The sequence below is a fragment of the Sceloporus occidentalis genome, unplaced genomic scaffold (genome assembly GCF_023333645.1).
Source record: "Sceloporus occidentalis isolate IW3139 unplaced genomic scaffold, rSceOcc1.0.p SCAF_44, whole genome shotgun sequence".
NCBI lineage: Eukaryota > Metazoa > Chordata > Lepidosauria > Squamata > Phrynosomatidae > Sceloporus > Sceloporus occidentalis.
The window spans coordinates 3587908-3610031 of NW_028317024.1; the positions used below are offsets into that span (position 1 = coordinate 3587908).

At 39.1% G+C, this 22124-nt stretch overlaps 1 protein-coding gene across 1 annotated transcript in view; it reads right to left on the reverse strand.

Moving 5' to 3' along the window:
• Nucleotides 1-3526: 3526 nt before the first annotated feature.
• LOC149289602 (putative phospholipid-transporting ATPase IIB) overlaps nt 3527-22124 on the reverse strand; it is a 124370-nt gene continuing 105772 nt past the window's right edge. The window contains exons 17-29 of the mRNA XM_089490361.1: nt 20351-20434; nt 19836-20006; nt 19616-19714; nt 17678-17767; nt 16792-16936; nt 16196-16260; nt 15562-15717; nt 14455-14519; nt 13179-13287; nt 10617-10674; nt 7192-7395; nt 6703-6735; nt 3527-3663 (exon numbers count right to left, since the gene is read on the reverse strand). Of these exons, the coding sequence (XP_089346487.1) occupies nt 3527-3663; nt 6703-6735; nt 7192-7395; nt 10617-10674; nt 13179-13287; nt 14455-14519; nt 15562-15717; nt 16196-16260; nt 16792-16936; nt 17678-17767; nt 19616-19714; nt 19836-20006; nt 20351-20434 (1416 nt within the window). The remainder of the gene's footprint in view (nt 3664-6702; nt 6736-7191; nt 7396-10616; nt 10675-13178; nt 13288-14454; nt 14520-15561; nt 15718-16195; nt 16261-16791; nt 16937-17677; nt 17768-19615; nt 19715-19835; nt 20007-20350; nt 20435-22124) is intronic.

Here is a 22124-nt window from a genome sequence, read left to right on the forward strand (position 1 = left end):
CACACCGGGTACCACTCCTATCAGCTAAGAACAGGAAGCTGAGGCTACAATTTGCACAGGCTCACCAAAATTGGACAATGGAAGACTGGAAGAACATTGCCTGGTCTGATGAGTCTCAATTCCAGCTGCGACATTCAGAGGGCAGGGTAAGACTTTGGTGTAAACAACATGAAAGCATGGATCCATCCTGCCTTGTATCAACAGTTCAGGCTGCTGGTGGTGGTGTAAAGGTGTGGGGGACATTTTCTTGGCACACTTTGGGCCCCTAATAGATGCAGTTCTGAGGACAAAAGGGGGTACCCGGAACTAGCAAGGTGTGCCAGTGTGTGTGTGTGTATATATATATATATTATATACACACACATATACATATATACAAATACATATATCCCACCTCCCATCCCTGCTTACCTTTCACTGATCCTGCAGCTTTCCCTCTGGCTGCTTGTGCACTGTGTGAACAGCCTTGGTTTCATTGCGGGGTCACATGACCACTTATACGTTCCTGTCTTCCCGTGCCGGTTCAAAATAGTTTAGAAAGAGCCCTTCCGACCTGGATCGGTGCAGTCCAGGTTGAAAGGGCACTTTCTAAACTATTTTGAACCGGTACGGGAAGACAGTAAGAAGGGGTCACGGGGATCACACCGGGCCCCTAGAGGCACAGGCCTCGCCGCAGCTGTGACCCCTGCAGTTACGCCAGTGCACACATATCCAGCTTTTCTTCTCTCCTTAAACTTTTTAAGTGCAAATTATTAATAAATAATTTTGTCCAGCGTCGGTGGGGGAAAGAGTTGAAATGCCGTGCATGCTTCTGCTGACACGTGGACGTAGGTTGAGCTACAGTATTGGGGTGCGCATGTGCTGGACATTTGTAAACTGTGGAGATGACCAAAGGTCATGTCAGGGCAGATTCTGTGAGCTAGTAAAGGGATTTCCTTCCTTTTCTTCTCTCATTTTCCTCCTATTTCCTCTCCCATCTCTCTTCCCTCCTTTCTCCCTTGTATCTCTTTCTTCACTTTATATTTTTCTCCCGTCTTCTGTATCTTTTCTCTAATCTTCCTTTTCCTTGCCTTCACAACTCTCCTCACTCTCATCTCCCTCCCTTTTTTGATTTATTTCTCTACTCTCCTAATCCAAACATTTCAGTAGTTACCCACACCCATAACCACACCCCAGATGCAACCTGTCCAGAAAGCAGCTTGGCAAACCTTATGGCACCAGGATGACCTGTATATAATTTGCCCTGTTTATTGAGTTTAGCTTCAGCCTGTCGTGGGTGAGCTCCTTTTTTTTCCTCATTTCATTATCCCAGTTTTTGTTTTAAAACATCCTTGCTAGTTGTGGTGGTAATATCTCATGGCCATAACCATCTGTTTTGTTGCTAGTCTTGTGTGTTTGTGTAGTAGTGTGTACCAACGTGTGCCTTTTCATCTTGCAGGTAGTACCACTACCTCTGCCTCGCCATCTGTGTCTGTCTCCAGCTCCTCTACAACATGGTACTGGTACACATGCACGGTTCCATAGTGTCCTGATTCCGCCAATGAACTATCTCCGAGGGTTTACCAGAGCATAGGCTATTTGGAAACTACTCTTTTCACATTTACCGCAAACAACTCAATGGATGCAAGTTTTTTTTTTGTAGAAATTAGACTTTATTGCTTTTGTAACAAAGATATACAGTATCTGAAATAAAAGCATATCGAACAAGTGGAAGTACATCTTAACAGGCTTCAGATTAATAAATGCTTACTTTTGCATATTTACATTTAAATTAAACAAGTCAAGTAGTCAAATCATTTTCTGCAAATTATGCAGCATTCTGCGACCTGCATTAGTGCTATTTAGGGGTATATTATCTCCGCTTTTCAGTCTGCAAACAGCAAAGTAACACTGGAGTACTTGTAATGAACACCTGCTTCAGCTTACATTGCCAAATATACATATATGTTTAATAAAGTAAAAAATAAACGTTTAAGAGCTTTGTGTATGCAAGTACCACAGTCCTTTTTGAATGTGGTATGATACCCTGCTGGATTAAAAAATCTAATCAAAGTTATAGGAAACAAATTAGAAAAGGACATTGTAAGAAATTAAACCTGTTACACAATGGAAGAAAGGATCATTTAAACATAAACAATAATAAATATTACATAGTATAGATTTTTACTTTACCTGAGTAACCAAAGTATGTAGAGTACAAGGCAAATAAACATAGTGGGGCTAAACAATGAAGAGAGATCATTTTGAGAAATTTATACCTTGTATTTGCTGGGAGTTTATATATACATGGCCAGAATAGAGAAGCATTTCAAACACTGCAGCAAAAGCACTTTTTTAGTATCTACTGTCATGGCATTAGCAGCCTTAATGCAGTGTTTACCCAGTTTGGTTTCAAAATGTATCATGCATACATCCCAACAGTCCCAGTATTCAGGAACTGTCCTCAAGGCCGGCCCGACAATGGAGCCGAGTGGGGCAACTGCTCCAGGCGGCACTTTGCAGCTCCAAGCCCTTTTTTTTGTTGTTTTTTTTAAACCGAGAAGAGAGAGAGAGGGGCGCCGAGTGGTTTTCACTTACCAAGTTGTCAGTACCCGCTCGGTGCCCATCTCTCTCTCTCTCCTCTGCGAGCCCTCTAGCTCAGTCTCGGTGCCGGCTTGTAATGCTGAGCGCCGGAAGCGACATCATTTACGGCGCTCAACATTACAAGCCGGCACCGAGACCGAGCAGGACTGCTGAAAGGTAAGTACTGGGGGGGGGGGGGAGGAGTAGATAATGGGGGCGAGGAAGAGTAGATAATGGGGGGGGGGCGGCAGGGAGAGGAAGGGTAGATAGACATCCACTGTAGCTCACACATGTCCTTGCGACACTCTGAAGTTGACCGCTGCAAGGTGGGTGGGTGGCCACATCTCTGGCCCCTCCTCATACCACCAACAAAGGTGTCCCAATTTGGACACCTGTAATATGAGGTGTATGAGGATTGGAATTGTTGATGCCATAAAAATTCACTTAGGAGTTTGTTTTAATTGGACCATAAATTTAAATATAATGGTATCACTGTACTGTATTAACAGCTAAACGCATGTTAAGCAATGCTTTGATGCAGAAAATAATAGCAGCACATAGGAAACACAAATGTTCAGTGTGTTTGCTGAAGTATGCAAGTCGGCATTAATATTAGTTGGTATTTCCCTTCATCAGGTCAGGACACGAGGAAAAAATATATTCTTCTTCTTCTTCTTCTTCAAAAAAAGTTGCTAATGGCACATTAAAAACTCAATTTAATTAAAGCAAGCCAAACGATAATTAAAATTCTTGTTTTCATTTTAACCGACTTCTATCGGTTTTAAAATGTTCCCTTCTTCCAGCCTCTTAGAGACAGCCTTTCGTCTTGAGTCCCTGTTCCTCTGTGGACCTTCATGTGAGTAGCTTATTGGTAAGGCTGCAGTACACTAGAACACAGCAGGGGAGCTAACGCTATTTCCCAGCTAGACTAGCAGGCGGGAATACCCATAGGATAAAGCTATGTCTAAGAGGTAAGCTTGGAGTAACTTGGAGGTGAGAATTTGCGCTTCAAGTACTTAATGATATAAAGAGGAAGACAGCTTACAACGGTGATTGCTGACACTTTCCACAGGAAGGCTACAGTTGTAATAAAGGCAACATCTGTTTAATGGGAACAAAAAAATATATTCAGTAGGTCAGCTCTGCAGACAATAAAACGCGACATTCATTTACCATATTTGCTCGATTATAAGACGACCCTAATTATAAGACGACCCCCAAATCTGAATATTAATTTAGGAAAAAAAGAAAAAGCCTGAATATAAGACGACCCTATAGGAAAAAAGTTTTACCAGTAAATGTTAATTCATGTAAACTATTTTTTTTTTAATAAAAGCTATGATTGAGAAAAATATTTTGGTTTTATTTCCTTCTATTTTCCAACCTGCCCCCCCAGTTATGCACATCTGCCCCAGAAATGCCTTATACCCCCTATATGCCACTGTGCCCCATGATATGCCTTTTAACCTTATATGCCACTGTGCCCCATGATATGCCTTTTGACCCCCTATGTGCCACTCTGCCTCCAGAAATACCTTATACCCCTATATGTCACTCTGGCATTAAGGGGTTAAAAGGCATATTATGGGGCAGAGTGGCATATAGGGAGGTTTAAGGCATTTCAGGAGGCAGAGTGGCGTATAGAGAGTTAAAAAGGCATTTCTGGAGGCAGAGTGGCATTAAGGGGGTTAAAAGGCATTTCATAGAACACTCTGCCTCCAGAAATGCCTTATGCCCCCCATTTAACACTCCCCCGCTCCCCCCCAACTTACCAGCGCTTCTGACTCCCCTGTCATGCAGCCGGGGCAGCGCAGCGTGTAGATGTCTACGCGATTCGCTGCAGCCGGAAGGAGGTGTGGCTAGCAGCGGGGGTTGTCTGCGTCCATTGCGCAGACCTTCCCCGGCTGTCAGAGATCAGAGTTCTCTCTGACAGCCAGGGAAGGTCTGCGCGATGGACGAAGACAACCCCCGCTGCTAGCCACACCTCCTTCCGGCTGCAGCGTAAGTTGTCTGCGCGAATCGCGTAGACATCTACACGCTGCCCCGGCTACACACCGGGGACTCAGAAGCACCGGTAAGTGGGGGGGGGGTTAGGTTGGGGGGGGGAGACAGGAGGATCCAGGTCCCCTGCAGCTGCGGGGGATCTAGATCTTAGTCGTCTCATTGTCAGACCGATTTGAGCATTTGCTCTGAAAAAAACCTCGTCTTATAATCGAGCAAATACGGTAAATATGTATATGTAAACACACTTCATATTTTAAATATAGAAATATGTATATCAACATCCTAACTATATGACGTGAGCATACCTGCTTCCCCAGATCACTTTGCTCTTTTCTCCAGGGCAGGGGAGCGGCTTTTACCCATTCCCACTTCCATACAATTCAATCAGTGGCGTCAGCGGGGTGGGGGTGGGGAGGCAGAGCATGCTGCATGCTGTGCCCCTCCGTGTGGCCCCCAATTGAAGACCCGTCTTTTTTTTTGTGTCCAGCCACGGTGAGGAAGCACTGTTTGACACAGAGGAGAGAGGGCTGCCAGGAATAGGTTTTCAGCAACCGATCGGCGCCCCTCGCTCCACGAGGCCTATGTCTTCAGTGCCGGCATTTAATGCTGAGCGCCGGAATATGACGTCATATACCGGCGCTCAGCAGTGAAGCAGCACGCACCGCGGCAGAGCAGCGGGACAGAGGCCTTGTTCTCCAACTGCAGGACAGCAAGGTAAGTGAACTACAAAGGGGGGAGGGGTAGATAGTGAGAAGGGGGGAGAGGGGGTAGATGGTGAGAAAAGAAGGGTACTAATATATATTAAACTATATTAAAAATGAGTGAGAATGAATGAATGAATGTGTGGATGCATTGTGTGAATAAGTGAGAGAATACATGAATTAATGTGTGTATGAATTGTGAATGAGTGACAGTATGAATTAATGTGTGGATGAATTGTGTGAATGAAAGTGTGAATTAGTGAAAGTGAGTGACTGTAAAAGTGTTTGTGTGTATCAAAGATAAATAATTGATTTGTGCAAAGATGGCACAAGCAGGGTGTTTATGGGACAAAGATGGCACAGGGCGGGCTCTTGGGGGACAAAGTTGACTCATGCTCGGCTGTTTGGGGACAAAGATGGCAAGTCATATGTGTGTAATTTGGGTGCTGGTCAGGTTCTATGTTGGCAAAGTGGATGCCAGTGCTGGCCTTTGGGGTGATCTGTGATCTATGCCTGTTATTTAGTAATATACATTATTTATGTATACCTGTGCATACAGGGTTTATATGTCTTATTAAGTTGATCAATAACTGCAATGCTGTTTCCATGTGTTTATTTGATCTATACACTCAGTGCTGAGTTTACATGTGATTTCCAGATGATCTATACCTGCAATGCTATGTTTCCATACATTATTTATGTATACCTGCAAATACATTGTTTTTATGTCTTATTCAGTTGATTTATACATGCAAGTGCTGTTTACATGTTTTGTTTATCTGATCTATACCTGAACTACAGTGAGTAAGTAAAATAGAGGTATGGCTTAGTGAATGAGAGGACAAAGGGACTCTGGGGATGATTATGGGGGAGAGGACCTCTCAATGTCATGGTAGGGTCTGAATGTGGGTGGACTGCACTGACTCTCAATCTTCCCCTAATCTACCGTCAGTGTGGCAATTTTTTTTTTGTGTGGTAGCGGAGGAAGTGATCGCATGCTAGGGAGCGTGGAGCGGGGCCCAAGGAAATGCTATCCTGGGGTCCAATTTTTTTTCAATTTCAAATATATTGGCCATAGAGTCTAATATTTATATATATCTTGTCGGCAGGGGCTAATAAGTAATATAAGCTAATAAGTAATATATATTGGCAGCAGGGGCAAATAATATATATTGGCAACAGTGGCAAATATTGATATATCGGCAGCAGGGGCTAATATTTATTATATATATATATATATATATATATATTGTCAGCAGGGGGCATATTAATATATATTGGCAGCAATAAATAAATATGCAATAAAGATAAAGGGTATCTGCGTCCTGCTGACATTTCCATTGGCCATAAAACATACAAAGATCCGGCTGCTAATGTGATGCATTTTCATGAACAATAAAGAGGCACAAATTATGAACACTTAGATTAGACCTACCTAAGAAAGCTCCCAATGATACTCTACCAAGACCTGAGACAGGAAGACAAACAAGCAGAAGCATAAAGAAGTTACAGTACAGTTAAGGAAGAGGACATATAGAGAACGTGGAAATAGGAAGAGTGGATACAATCCAGGGAAAGGAAACATACCGGATCCCCCTGCTGCTTACTAAGTAACAGGAGTCAAGTACACCAGCAGACATAGATACTGGACTGGTGGAGACGTAAAGCAGCTGTTTGAGCAAAACCCTGTGTTTAGCCACAAGAATGTTCCCAATATCAAAACACACACACACACACACATTTATACAGTGACTTTGAAATGTCCTTGTTTTTGAAAGAAAAGCTAATTTTGTCCATTAACGTAATGCATTTGACAGCATGCTTGTGTGTGTTATTGTTCCTCATCTTACTGAATTAGATTATTATAAATTAAAATGTGTAGTTGAGATGTATGACAGAAAAAATAACTTCATATCTCACTTACCAAAATATTCATTAAGAAAAGCAAGAGATGCCACGTAGCAGCCAAGGCTGAAGAATTCAGCTACAACCATTAGCCAATGCCAAGTCCTAATGGTTAGGGCAACCATTAATAGCTCTGTTAAAATCAAGGCAGTGAAAGAAATGGCCACCACATGAACAAATTCAGATTCAAAGAGAAGCAATGCTCCATACATCAGAATTCCACCTGAAAGACAAACAAAACAAGACAGTCAGAACTGGCACTTTGTTCAAATCACTGATATGCAAGCAAATATCTAAAGCAGACATCACATCTCTGATCTGCTAAACATATCAGAAAAACCCAGCATATTGACATTACTGGAGGATACCACCGCTACCACCTCCTGGGAAGCAGCACTGTTAGGTCTGCTGCTCCTGCACCCACAGCCACCGTGCTGTCTTCTTCCAATGTATACTTCCTTAGCAGCAATGCGGGTTTGTAGATGAGCTGTTAGATTCTTCACACTGATTGCACTCAGTAGCGTACCTAGCGGGGGGGCGGGCGGTCCACCCCGGGTGCCGCTCGTCAGGGGGGTGCCAAGGGATAGGGTGACCACATGTCCCGGATCCCCGGAAGCCTCGTCACTTTTTTTTTTTTACACGGAGGAGAGAGAGAGGTGCCGAGCGGTCCCGGCATGTCATGCTGAGGGCCGAAATATGACGTCATATTTCGGCGCTCAGCAGTGAAGCAGCGGCAGAGCAGGAAGACGGAGGCGTCGCGCTCCCACTGCAGGACTTCTGAATGGTAAGTCCAAAACCTTTAACTACAAAGGGGGGAGGTTAGATAGTGGGGGGGGGGAGGGGGTAGATAGTGAGGAGGGAGGGGGTAGATAGTGAGGAGGGAGAAAGGGAGGGGGTAGATAGTGAGGAGGGAGAAAGGGAGGGGGTTAGATAGTGAGGAGGGAGGGGGTAGATAGGAGGGGGGGAGGGAGGATGGGAGGGAGGGGGTAGATAGTGAGGAGGGGGGGAGTGAGGGGGGGGGAGGGAGGGGGTAGATAGTGAGGAGGGAGTGGTAGATAGTGAGGAAGGGGGAGGGGGGTAAGTGAGGAGGGAGGGGGGGAAGGGGGAGATAGTGAGGAGGGAGGGGGGGAAGGGGTAGATAGTGAGGAGGGAGGGAGGGGTGAGAATGCATTAATGAATGTGTAAATTTGTGTGAATGAGAGAGAATAATTTTATTGTGTGAATTAATTATGTGAATGAAAGTGTGGATTAGTGAGTGACTGTTAAAGTGTTTGTGTGTATGATAGATGTATAATTGATGTAGAGCAGGATGTTTGAGCCTTGGGGACAAAGATGGCACAGGCCGGGCTGTTTGGGGACAAAGTTGACTCATGCTGGGCTGTTTGGGGACAAAGATGGAAAATACTGTGTGTGTAATCTGGGTGCTGGTCAGGTTCTATGTGGGCAGTGTGGACGCCAGAGCTGGCTTTGGGTTGTGCAACCTATCATCTATGCCTGTAGTTTTATCTCTAGCTATGTTTCCATACATTATTATTGTATACCTGCAAATACGGGATTTGTATGTCTGATTATATGCCTCCAGTGCTGAGTTCACAACAACAACAATATATATATATATATATATATATATATATATATATATATATATATATATATATATATATATATATATAATTGCTAACAGCAATCACACTCCTATCATGCCAAGTCAGCTAGTACATGCTGGAATCTGGGTATGCCTGGGCATGATAGGAGTGTGATTGCTGTTAATCATATATATATATATATATATATATATAATATATTAATATTGTTATTGATTTTTTTTGTCCTATTTTGCTGTTACTTACTTTAAATAAAAGTGTGAGATTTTTTTTATGGTGGGGGGTCATATTTGGTTTCGGACAGGTAAATGCTGGATTTTCGGTTTCAGTCCAGAATTTCCGTTTCGGTGCATCCCTAAGCCAGACAATGAAGCAGTAGGCCTACACCACATCAATGTTTGGGTTAGTATATAGTGATAGGCGTTATGCTGCACTATTATCAGTGTCTGGCTCAATGTATAGTGATAGGGATTACGCTGTACCACCGTCAATGTCTGCCTCAGTATATAGTGATAGGTGTAATGCTGTACCACCGTCAATGTCTGCCTCAAGATATAATGATAACAGTAATGCTGTACCACCTTCAATGTCTGCGCCAGTATATAACGATAGAAGCTATGCAGTTTTAAAGTGTTTGTGTGTGTGGGGGGGGTGCCATGTACAGGATCCGCCCCAGGTGCCAAATATTCTAGGTACGCCCCTGATTGCACTATACATATAAAGAAAAGCCAACCCCCTACTATCTTCTTTTGCAAGAAGAACCACGCTGGCTCTCTAGAAGGTATAGTTTAAACAGTGAGAGTTTGTTTGATAATGCCACTAAGCAGCTGGCCCCTTCTTTAAACATATATTTAAAGAGTTTGAACACTTCACTTTTACATATTGAAGCTGGTGAATTGAAATGTTTTAGCTCCTCGCAACTCACAAATCAACTAACAGCATCTGTAACTGACCTAGGTGTCCTAATGCCAACTGCCAAGCTGGCATACAACCAATGTCATACGTATGTTACCTATTAATAGTGAAAATCACATGTCGGCCAAACATACAGGTATAATGTTTTCTAATTCCTAGTAATAATTAATAGTAGTTATTTCACAGATATAGTAGATATTTTTCACATTGATTATGGGCACTAAATGCAGATACACCTACATCTATTTGTATTTTCCTGGCATTGTTTTCAAAGAGGTGTCTGGATGGACTTTGCTTGGGGAAAATAATGTAGCTTAAAACACGAAATTTTTGGAAATATATTTACATCTAGGAAAAATGCTATATTGGGTGTGAGCTCTTTAGGTATACATTGTGCATTGCATACTCTAAAAGTTACGCATGCTTTATTTCGGCACGAAAAAACTTTAAAAATTATAATAAAATGCAATGTTATGGACAGATGCGATATAATAACTCCAGTACATATAAAGCAGCTAGAGTGTGTTTGCCTAGATTTTGGGTGGTCACGGGCATGACCTTTGCAAAACATATCACATGAAATTAATGTGCAATGTGTATGGGTAACGCTGCGTTTTACCAGAAAACTTCTACACAAAGAATGCATGCAATTCGAGAAGCAAAAGTTAATATTTTTCCGGGATTAGGAAAATTTTTAATTAAAATCGGCACTGATTTTAAGTGACATGCATCGATACAAACACCAGTCACCCACAATGCTTTGCAGATTGGCTGGCTGTTCTCTCTGGCTATCGATTTACCTGATAAAAAGAAAGCAATATATGACTGTTGATAAAAAGTTTAAGCTGGCGGAAGCAAACCTTGAACAAAAACAATAATTGTAGGAAAAAATCCTTTTCGTCTAGCTATGTTTGTCTCTCCCTACCTTGGTATATGCTGATTAAGACCCAGATGAGGAAGGTTTTAAAAGACAAGGATCTTCCCTGTGAACAAAGAAAGTTAACATTAAAGACAATTCTATTCACCAGAAAGTAAGATGGTAGAGAAAAAACAAGAAACATTCTACTTTAAATATTTACCACTTTGATTACAATTAATTTAGTGTAAGTATGTAGGATTGGATGCTATTCAATTTAAATTTTACATTTTTTAGACGCAATGTAACGGTGTTCTCAGAATAAAATATGAAACATATTTATCAAATGCATATACCACAAGTAAAAAGTATCTTAGTAACTTTTCTGGATTTTGCATGATTACTACTCCCCTTTAAAGTTATCTCTGTCCTATTGTTAAGTTGCTGATTGTTGTTGATTGGTTCAGGCAGCATTTCAGTGGGAGTGGAGAAGGAGGAGAACTACAAAACGGGAAACTGCCATTTGCAGCAATGCTAGTTTTGCCAACCTTTGCAAAAACCTTTAGAATCCCCGCTACTTCCTTTTAAACTAAACATATTGAAAAACTATTATGTACAGTGGCAAGAAAAAGTAAGTGGACCCTTTGGAATTACCAGCATTCATGTATACATTTGTCTTAAAACACAATATGATCTTTACGTTACAATAACAAACACAATCTGTTTTAACAATTTATTGTATTGTTCTTGTCCACATTGAACATATTGTTCAAAGATTCACAGTATGAATTGGAAAAGGTATGTGAAACCCTAGGCTAATCACTTCAACAAAAGCTAATTGGTGTCAGGAGTCAGCAAACCTGGAGTCCAGTCAATGAAACGGGATTGGAGGTGTGTTCTAGCGTTACTTTGACAAAAAAGAAAAACACAAACATTTTGAATTTGCTATTCTCAAGAAGCATTTGAACCACTGTTTACAAAAAATAATTTTCATTAGACCTGCAATCAAGAATTGTTGATTTGCATAATGCTGGAAAGAGTTACAAAATAACCTCATACATATTTATCAGCCCACAGCTAGATAAACTGTTTATAAATGTAGACGATTTAGTACTGTGGCTATTCCGTAGAAGTGGGCGCCCAGCCAAAATGACTCCAAGGGCACAATGCAGAATGCTCAATGAGGTAAAAAAGAATCCTAGAAGAACAGCTAAATACTTGAAGGAATCTTTGGAACAGGTTAACATCTCTCTTCATGAGTTTACCATACTCTAAACACTGAACAGGCATGGAGTGTCCATGGGGGAAGCTGCTGCTCTCCAATTTAACATGGCTGTTTGCCTGATGCTTACCACAACGCTAATGAGAAAATGTTTTGTGAAATGATGAAACAAGGCAGTACTATGGATGGCGTAAAAAGGGTACCACTTGAAAACATCATCCCAATGGTGAAGTATGGTTGAAAGAGCATCATGATTTAGGACTGTGTTGCTGCCGTAAGGCCTAGACAGCTTGCCATCATCCGCATGTATAAAGGTATCATACAGGACAATGTCATGATAGCTGCTCACCAGCTTACGCTCATTAAAATTTGGGTGATGTAGCAGGACAATAACCGTAAATATTGAAGTAAATGTACTACAGAATGACTTTAAAAAGAGAAAATCTGCCTTTTGGAGTGGAACTGTCAGAGAACAGAACGTAACCCATTACAGATGCTGTGGAATGACCGTAAGAGAGCCATTCACACCAGACATCCTAGGAATATGACTGAGCTTCAATAAGGAACGGTCTAAAATTCTCTGGAATGTTGTGCAGGTCTGATCCACAGCTAACAGAAGCACTTGTTTGAGATTAGTGCTGCAAGTCATAAAATCGAAGTGTTTAATGAGTTCAATGAAGACATGAACTATTATCATTGTTTGTGGATCCTAGTGACTTATATGTTGATCAGATCACATTTTACAAATTGATGCACAAAATAAAAAAACAGGTCATGCCAAAGGGTTCATTTACTTTCTCTTGCCATTGTAGTTGGTAAACACAATGTCACCTTTAGAAAGTTCTATGTTCTTTCTCTGCCATTATACGTGCATTGCTTTCATGCAGGTCTATCTGTTTCTTAGAACTATTTCTGGCATTTGACAGCTGGAAAAATCACAAATCTTTTCTCTTCAGCACAGATCCCTATTTGGATAATTATGTATACACAGCTCTGTCAGTCACTTTTCAATTAAATAACATGGAAAGAAATAGTTCTAAAATGGTTCAATAAGAAATCATTACTGCTTAGAGTTGGCATCCAGCCAGCAGTTTACCAAAAAATAACTTATGACCATGGCTAATATAACCTTATTAAACCACTTACATGGCTAGTACGGCTTTCCAAGGAATGATGGCAACACAGCTATAAACCTATTAATAATGGGGTGTATTTCAAGGGCACCTCTTAGCTTTGATATGTTGGCAGTAAATTCTCATGTATGTGTGCCAATTACTCTGAGGGTCAACAGCAAACTCATATTCACTCTTATTTTCAATTCTACAAGGCCAAGTTTCCACAAAAGGCTAGTAGTTTGGAGATGTATACTTTAAGTAAGGGAAAGACACTGATTGTCTACTACAAGTTACCTTTGTAAGGTCTTTATACAGCTCTGGGTAGAGGAGTGCAGTCTCCGGCTTCACATCTTGATCTAGCACTAAGGAGAACACTGGAAACATTGTGTAAATGGTGGCATACCTTCAAAAGAAATATTATTTAATCATTTAACAATATGTACTGAGACACAAAAACAATAAAGCAAAGGAAACAACCAAACTGTAGTTAGAGGGGAAAAAATCCTTGTAAAGTCGGAAAACAAAATATTGCATTTCAAATGCAATTTTTAAGAATGATATACTGCATTTTTTTTTATAAAGGATAATTCTGGCGGCTTTGTCTGTGGTTGGGAGAATTCAAGCTAAGATTCAAGGGTTTGGCAACAAATTTCAGCTGCTTAGGTCTTTATAGCAGCCTTTAAAAAAGGAACAAAGAGAATATAAACATGTAGTAAGTTACAAAAAAAAATACAAAAGAAAATGAAATGATCTAACAGGGAACATACGTGTAATTTAAATGGTGAAAAACCAGAAGACCACCTGCTTATTCAATTAAATCAGACTCTACAGCTACATAGCTAAACCACTTTTATCACCGAAGATTTAAATGACTAATTGCAGAGCTGATGGGAACAAAGGACACGAGAATATTAGTATAAGATGACCTTTTGGGGACATGTAGCAACCATACTTTGGTTGGCAATGCCTAAGCCAGATACAAGAGATGGATAAATTCAGACGGCAGTCCTCTCAGCCCCTTAACATTGACGATCACCGGCTAGCGCTAAGAATTTAAGCCACCGCAGGAATACAAGTGTCATGACAGAGAGGCCCTGCTGAGAAGGCTGTAGCGGAATGGCAAGGGGTAGGTTACAATTTATGAATTACTGCATTTCTCCAACAATCTTGATGAGATGCAATTACGGCACAAACATGTACACTAGATTGTTATTTCACGGCCCTTCCATCAACTTCACATGTCTTACTTGGCCGCTTCATCATTATTGTCTATGAGAAAACAACCATGTACCTGGCGTGGATAACACAGCTGAATGGAACCCCTCCAGTGTCAATTACTTTCATTTGCCTGAAAATATCTGTTTTTTAGAAGGACATTTATTTATTTATTTACCCCCCCTCCCTTTGCCATGTTAACTATTAGTGCGTGAATAATATGGGGGAAAACTAATTATAACATTTTCCTTTAGACATAATTAAAAGGCAACCGACTGATCTTGGCCCTGATGTAATCAAACAAAAATAGTTTTGTTACCAAGTTGTCAACAACTAAATACTAGTTTTAACTTACCCTACCATTAGGAATCCCTGGTACAAAGGAACAGATGCAAAATAGAAGACTGAGGAGAAAACAGCCTTAAAAAAGAGAAAAGAAATGACAAATAAATACTTTTCACATCATCAATGGTAGGTCACGGATCACCAAATAAACAATATTTTACACAATATGAAATATTTATAATTATGTTACGAGTCTTACGAGCAATAAATTCTATTTTATTTATAGAGAGGCAACACATGTCAAAGCGCTATCAAAAAAAAAGAAGAGGAGAACACAAAATTACCAACAACATTAAAACCGACGATATACATGAAGGTAACAGACTGTAATGGATCGGAACATTCACATAAAATCTGGACATTTGCAGTAACAGATCCAACCACATCATCACAGCGCAGGTGGATATGTCAACATGGCAGCCGCTAACAAAACCTGATCATGCACTTGAGCAGAATTCTTTTACTCGTAAAAAAAAAATCACAAAATATACATAGTATGTCATATTGCTTTAGCCTAGAACAGCTTTTATAAAATTTTGGCTGATGTCATTAATTTATGTTAAAGAACAAGGTTTCTTTGCACTGCAAGCATGTTGTCACTATAACGAATGGGTATTGTTGCCGATGCGAGCAGCATCTGTAATCTGATTAGCACCGAGCATATGATACAGGAGGAAGGGCAAGAATAACAATCTGCCACTTGGTGTATGTGGCAGGAGGAACCCTATCAGGTTAGTGAGAGTAAAATATGTTCGGTGGTAGCAGAGAATAACGCCCCTCATCTGGGAATAAGATGTTAATTTTTTGTTAATATCTCCCTTCATACTTATTCTGGTTTAAAATTCTTCCTGAGACCTTGGGCATAATAAACCATCAACCGTGCCATATAGCATGGAACATTAAGGCTATAAAAAAAATGATATCAAATGAAAGGGTATTTGGCGCTTTTTCATTAATCACACTATTTTTTCCTGTTTAATAACATTCTCTTCTGTCGTAACTGCTTGTTAAGTCCCTACAGAGCAGTTTTCTATACTACTGACAGCATCTAATTAACAGACGTGTTATGCTCTTGAGCAGCGTGTATTATTATTGTTATTTGTGTACATGACATTACCTGCATAGTAGAAATAATAAGGCCCCTGTGGATGACAAACTGACCGAGTGCTGCCGATCTTTTATAACTGTTCCGTCCATGTACCATTAGTAACCTGCCGATGTTTTTAAACTGGGTGATGGAAAAATCAGCTGCCAGAGAAGCCTGTTTCCCCTCCTAAAGAAAAAAACCCCCATTGGTATGAATAATAATTGTCAAGGACAATGAATAACAAGAAGCCATCTATCTACTTACAGAGGAACACAGAATGGCGCAAGCAATAGCCTATTTATAGAAAGCATAATTACTTTATATTTTAAGCCTATGTATTAATTTAAAGAAGATGGACCCAAGCGGTAAATTATCAATGAATGAAAATAAAACACCATATATTTAGTAAAGGTTTTATTACTTTTAAAGCTAAGAAATGTCCCCTTTCCCAGCCCACAGTTTCTGCCTGTACACTTCCTCAAATAAACTCTGTTTCATTCAAATTAAATGAATCACCATTAATGATCCACTGATGGAATGAAAAAACTGGATTTGGTCACTGAACTGGGAGTTTTCCCCGTTCCAACTCACTGACTTCACTGACCATGTTACAAAGTCTGCACAACATCAACTGCGTATGCTGTGAGTGGATTGTTAATGTTACCTTTCCCTCTATACCGATGCCACAGTCAGCTGCTTGGATCATGCTCACATCATTACCTCCGTCACCTACAACACAAATTGGTAATTAGATGCCTGCTTTGCAAAGGTATATTAAGGGATAGCAAAAATGAGACAGTATAAGTAATAGAACACATTTATGTGAAAAGCACGATGCTAAGCCGTCATGCAGAGTGAGCCAAACGGTTCTGGTCATTTCATATGTACAATGCACTGTGTTTGGCATTGTTGATACCTTTTATTGGGGCACCATTGATGCCTTGTCATAAGCTTTCAGCATCTCAGAGTCCTATTCCTCAGATGGAATCATGTTCTTGTCCCATTTGAAGGAGAGACTTCTGAGTTCTAAGAACTTAGGAAGCTTATGCAACTATTTTTCTATGTTGGTCCAGTAAAATGTATCTTCAATTAAAGATTAAAGATGTGGCTATATATATGTGTGCCAAACCTAACTTAATAGTAAGGTCTTATAAAACTTACGTGTTTAGAAGATTTACTTCTACAATGACACTTCATTTTTAATATAAGTACTATTAGTAGGACATGGCACAACCCTTTCCAGTCTGATAATGATCTCACCTATGGCACATGTGCGTCGACCTGTGTGCTGCTGTAGAAGTTTTACAATGTGAGCCTTCTGCGTTGGTGAACATCGGCAGCACACAACAGCAGGGCACTGGCACGCAAGCTCAACAAATTCATGCTCATAATACTTTAAACACACCTAGGGGAGGCGAGAAATCAAGCTAATTACTTCACTTCCCAGCATAAAAAAAAAAAAACAATCCGCACAATTATTTACAGACAGGTTCACAGGAGAGAGTCTTCCCACCATAACACACCATGCTATCTATGCACAGAATATATGCCATATTACTAATCGGACCACAAGGAGATGTGGAAGTGGTGTCTGGATAGAGACTGTTTCCATGTATTCTAATCCCTTAATGCCATTTTACAAAAACATTTCTAATTTAATAATACCTCCAATTATTGCATGAGCAACTTAGCCATGTTCAGCAGTCTAATCATGTCAAAATAAACAACAGCAATAAACAGGCATGCCACGATTCTACAACGGCTAATTCTTTAGTATAATAAAACTGAGAATTTTATTTCTCGCAGGAGTAGAGATATAGTGTATATGTAATTATTACGTCACTTCTATCTAACAATCATATATTCTAAGTTTGTTGTCTAAAGGAATTATTATTTGGAAATGATGTACCTGGAAATTATATATATATATACTTATATATTGATTAGTAATACATTGTGTTTTCTTCTTCCTTTACTTGACCAAAGATTTTGTATGGCAATTCTAGTTTACAATTTATACCCTGAGATGCCTACTGCAACCCTTCATCTGCTACAATACAATCTCTCAGAATCTTCAGGCAAGAGCATCATGGGTCCTGAAGGCCATGAACAACAGGTGATCTGTTGTAACTAGCTACATTCATACCTCAAGAGAGTCCCCAGCAATCACCAAGGCACAGTCATGCTTTCTTCTGAAGGCATTCAGTTCCAAGTGAGCCTCACCACGGTTACTCACCTGCGATAAACATGCAGAAAGTTACAGAGAAATTATGTTTCGCAAAACTAGCTCGCAACTAAAACTACTTGTCCAGCTAATGTAATAATCTGTGCAGTATACATTTATTAGGCTTTAATTCATGAACTAGCTCACCCGTTTTCTAGTAACCCTAACCAGTGAAGACATTGTAATACCAGCAGTCTTAATACTAATGGCCACTAGTTGTAACACTGTTACACACCTTTACACCCGTTTACATACATGATCTCATTCTATCATGTTCACTTTAAAGACTGGTATAGACCAATCATGAAACATGTATCTCTTTACTCAATTTCTTTAGTGATCAAGAATATGTCTACTATAGATTTATGTACATAAACATACACATAAGTACATAAGAGAGGGAATGTGCATTGCTATTTGTGTAATCAACGTATAATTGTATTTCTGTCTCCATTTTCGAGATTCTTCCTTAACAAATTAACATGGTCCTCGTTGCATTTCTTATTATAAATTAAAGAAAAAGTAAATAGATTTTGCTGGAGAAAACCTAATTTGTGGTGTTACTTTTCGAAAAGGTCAACAAAAATTGATCTGAAGTTTTATCAGAAGCATTAATAATTTAATTGCAAATACGAGTCTGCGGGGTCTAATCTGCTATTCTGATGCTTCACAACAAACTACATTTACATGTAAATTATATTCTAATAATTATTTCTGTAGGAAAAGTGCTTCATTTATACCAGACGCAGACATATGTCTTATCTGAGAAAGCCAAAGTCATCTAAACAACTTGGCCATTTTTATTTCCAGGCATAAAACTTTTTTTTAATTATTACAATTAACAGTGCACAGAAAATGGTAGATGACTTAATATTGCCTTAAAAAATAATTATTATTTAAAGTATGCTATTGAGAGTTACACATTTCCTCAAACATTTTATGCGTTTAATTAGTTGACACTTTGTAATTATTTTTCGTGCAATAAATAACGTTACCTTTGTTAGTCACTGAGCAGAATGCAAATAGCAATGTTTGAGCAATGCAGGTGGAAATCGGCTTTCTAGAAATATGGTTTGCAACATATTTAACCAAAATCACACAGTTTAAACAGTAAAGAATGTTGTATTCTTGAACACAACTTTTCAACACATATCGCACACAGCTTAGGGAGTGTAGAATCTCTCCCATTCTGATCAAACATGTTAAGGGATTGCCATTACCTAAGAACTAATATATCATTCTTTGCTCAAGCAAAACGCTAAACTGATCGTTTATGGCAATACTAATGAAGTTTGTTTCTTCACAGACTCTCATTAGTCAGATATATTATTTACTAAAATAGGAGAGATGGCAGGATTTAGCTATGCATTACATAGGACCAGCCAAGCTCTTCCTGCTTTTATATATTATATTATAATATACATTAAAGAAAAGGAGTTAAAACACAATAGACTCGAGAGTGTCTGAATGGGTGGTTTACACTGAGCCATTCTATTGTTTACCACAAAGCTGTGTGTATGCCGGTAGTTTAGGCTGAAATAACAGAATTAGACAACACACAAATGGCTAATATGTAACAGTGTGAAATAATTATATAAACTAAAAAAGAAAAAGAATGAGATTTTTGATCTGATACTAGAAATACAAGAGGTTTGGTTCTCCTTCACTTTTTTTAAAATAAAATATGCCAATTATTCCACATACTGTAATTAGTAGTCCACTCTAAATTATTCATTATTTGAATTTTAATGTCAGAAGGAACTGTGTTCAGTTTTAAGCTGTTGTTATAACCCAATGACAGCACTAATGCAATGGCTTCTCATGATTACATAGACCAGTCACACAATTAGAGTTGCTTACTGGTCTGAAGATGTGGATATCTTGGTTCCTTGACACGAGGTGAGAGCTCTTTGCTATACATGTTGCTGTTTCCAGCTTATCCCCGGTTAACATCCATATCTGCAAAGAAGGATTGCGTACACATCAATAATCTCTATTTGGATATATTTTATTTAACGGTTTACATTAGTCTCAGATAATCTCAGTTCCAGTAACTGTGTTCTGGAGTGTAACGGGGTACCTTAATTCCAGCATTTCTCAGGAGTTCCAGAGTCGGTCTCACGTCGGCCTGTAGCTGATCCTCCACGCCAGTTAGGCAAAGCAGCTCCATTTCTCTCTCTAGACTCTCCACCACGGCAGCTACTTTCAGTGATCTGTCATGGATGCTTAGCTTTGCTTGGTTGTAGCGATTCTTGCATACAATAAAGGTGGAAAAAAGCACAATAAGCATGGTTTTATATAAATACAACATTGCCAAGAAAACAAAAAGAAAAATAGAAGAAAAAAAAAAAAAAAAAAGATATTTTTTGTCCATTTCCAGAAAAGCATTGAGAATCCAAACCTTTCAACCATGTTTCTATGAAATGAGGAATACAATTCTTTGTATCATCTGATCACATTAATATTAATAAAATAGCTACCAGATAAATACTAAATTGCTTGCTTCACCAATCCAAGTTTTCCAGGTAAGCAAGCAGTGTTTCACTGCTATTTGGGAAAAAATGGGTAGCCACCAGAGATGGCAGGTGCTCTTACCTCAAAATCTTGATACTGTTCTTCAGTTAATGATTTCTTTGCAACAACTAGAGTTCGAAGTCCCTCCCTCGCCATGTTCCCACACTAAGTGACATACAAATACATACATAGATTAATACCTATGAGTTATCATCTCAGAACTTATGTTAGCAACAAACTAGCAATTATTCTTGGCAGCAATTGTTTTGTATACAAAAAATGACTGAATATTAGTAAATACAAAATAAAAAGATCTCATACAGATATGATGATAAAAAAAAATCTTTATATATAAAACATATTTAAAATGTAGCACGTGTTACAGGTAAGGTCCCTCCAGACATTATGGCAAAAAAGAAGGTCTTCGTTTTAATTCATTATTTTAAAAACAACAAACATTGGGAAACTTTTAAAATTGTATTTTAAGCAGTGCCGCAGGGCACATTTATGATAAGAAATAATTACAAAGTGAGCCCTACAGAGGTGGAAATGATGATTCTCTGCCGCTATATTACTTCAAGTCACCGAAGGCTAATTCCTGGTTGTGCAAAAGCTATGACAGTTAACCCGAAGCTGTGATTACCCATTTCTTTAATCAACATGGTTTTCTACTATATTCCTGTATGCATCGTATAACCCCTTGGATTCACAGGGCTCCAAGAATGTATATGTTAAGCCATACAAGTCTACAAGCCCTTATATTACAAATGGAAACACTGAAGTGATTTAGTACATTTAGCTTCCTACAAAACTTTAAAAAAAATGTTTTATTCCTCTACTGAAAAAAAACGAATGTAAAAATATATAGCATTGGGGGCAGCTGTGCTGCCAACGACAAGAGAGAGTCAGCTGGGTTGTATAGTTCGATGCATTAACTGCCGAGGCAGAGATGTGGTTCTGACGCTTCATAGATCTTAACTAGAATATTGTGACGCCATCTCTGGAAGGATACTGACAACTTGGAGGAAAGTGACTGAGATTATGAATGGAAAAAGCAGGGAAAAAAGCATCAGGAAAGACTACGGGATCTCAATATAGTTTGGTGGAACAGAAAAAGAGAGATATGTGATAGAAACATTTAAATGCTTAAAGGGGTTTGACAAAGTACAGGTGGGACATTTTACTTTATCCCCCCCATCAGAAGTAGTAGAGGGCTAACCGTGTGGGATAATGTTTATAGCTATCCTGAATTTAAAACAAGGCAGACTCAATGGACCGAAAGGTTCTTATCCGACATCAAATTTTATGTTTCTATTACATTTTAAATCTATATAGGACAACTGCGTAAATTATGCCATACATATTTAATAGTTATCAAAGTAATACTATTTCCTGATTTAAAGCTTCTATGAACTCGGAATGTACCTTTTGCCATCTGCAAACTGTCAAGAAGATTATTATAAGCGTGTAACCCTCATAATTATTCCTAATAAACATCTATAAACCATTGTCTAAAAAAAAACTAAACAGAAGCTTAATAAATGTCACGGGCACGAGGTCTATTGATTTGACCTCATATCGCTAAACAAATTAAGCAGATTTTTTTTTTTTTTACAATTAATTATGTATCATTATCGCTAAAAGTAATTTTTATGACATTCTGTTAGGTCTTCGGGGAGTTTAATTTAATCATGCTCCTGATTAAGTGAAACTACCCTGCAGCTGATATTGACTCATATTGCCAATGCCATCATGAACATATGCATTGTGATTACTCTATTGTCATTATGTCAGCATACGGTGCTAGATTAAGATCATCACAAGAAAGACATAAGCAATAAACACAAAGCAGAGA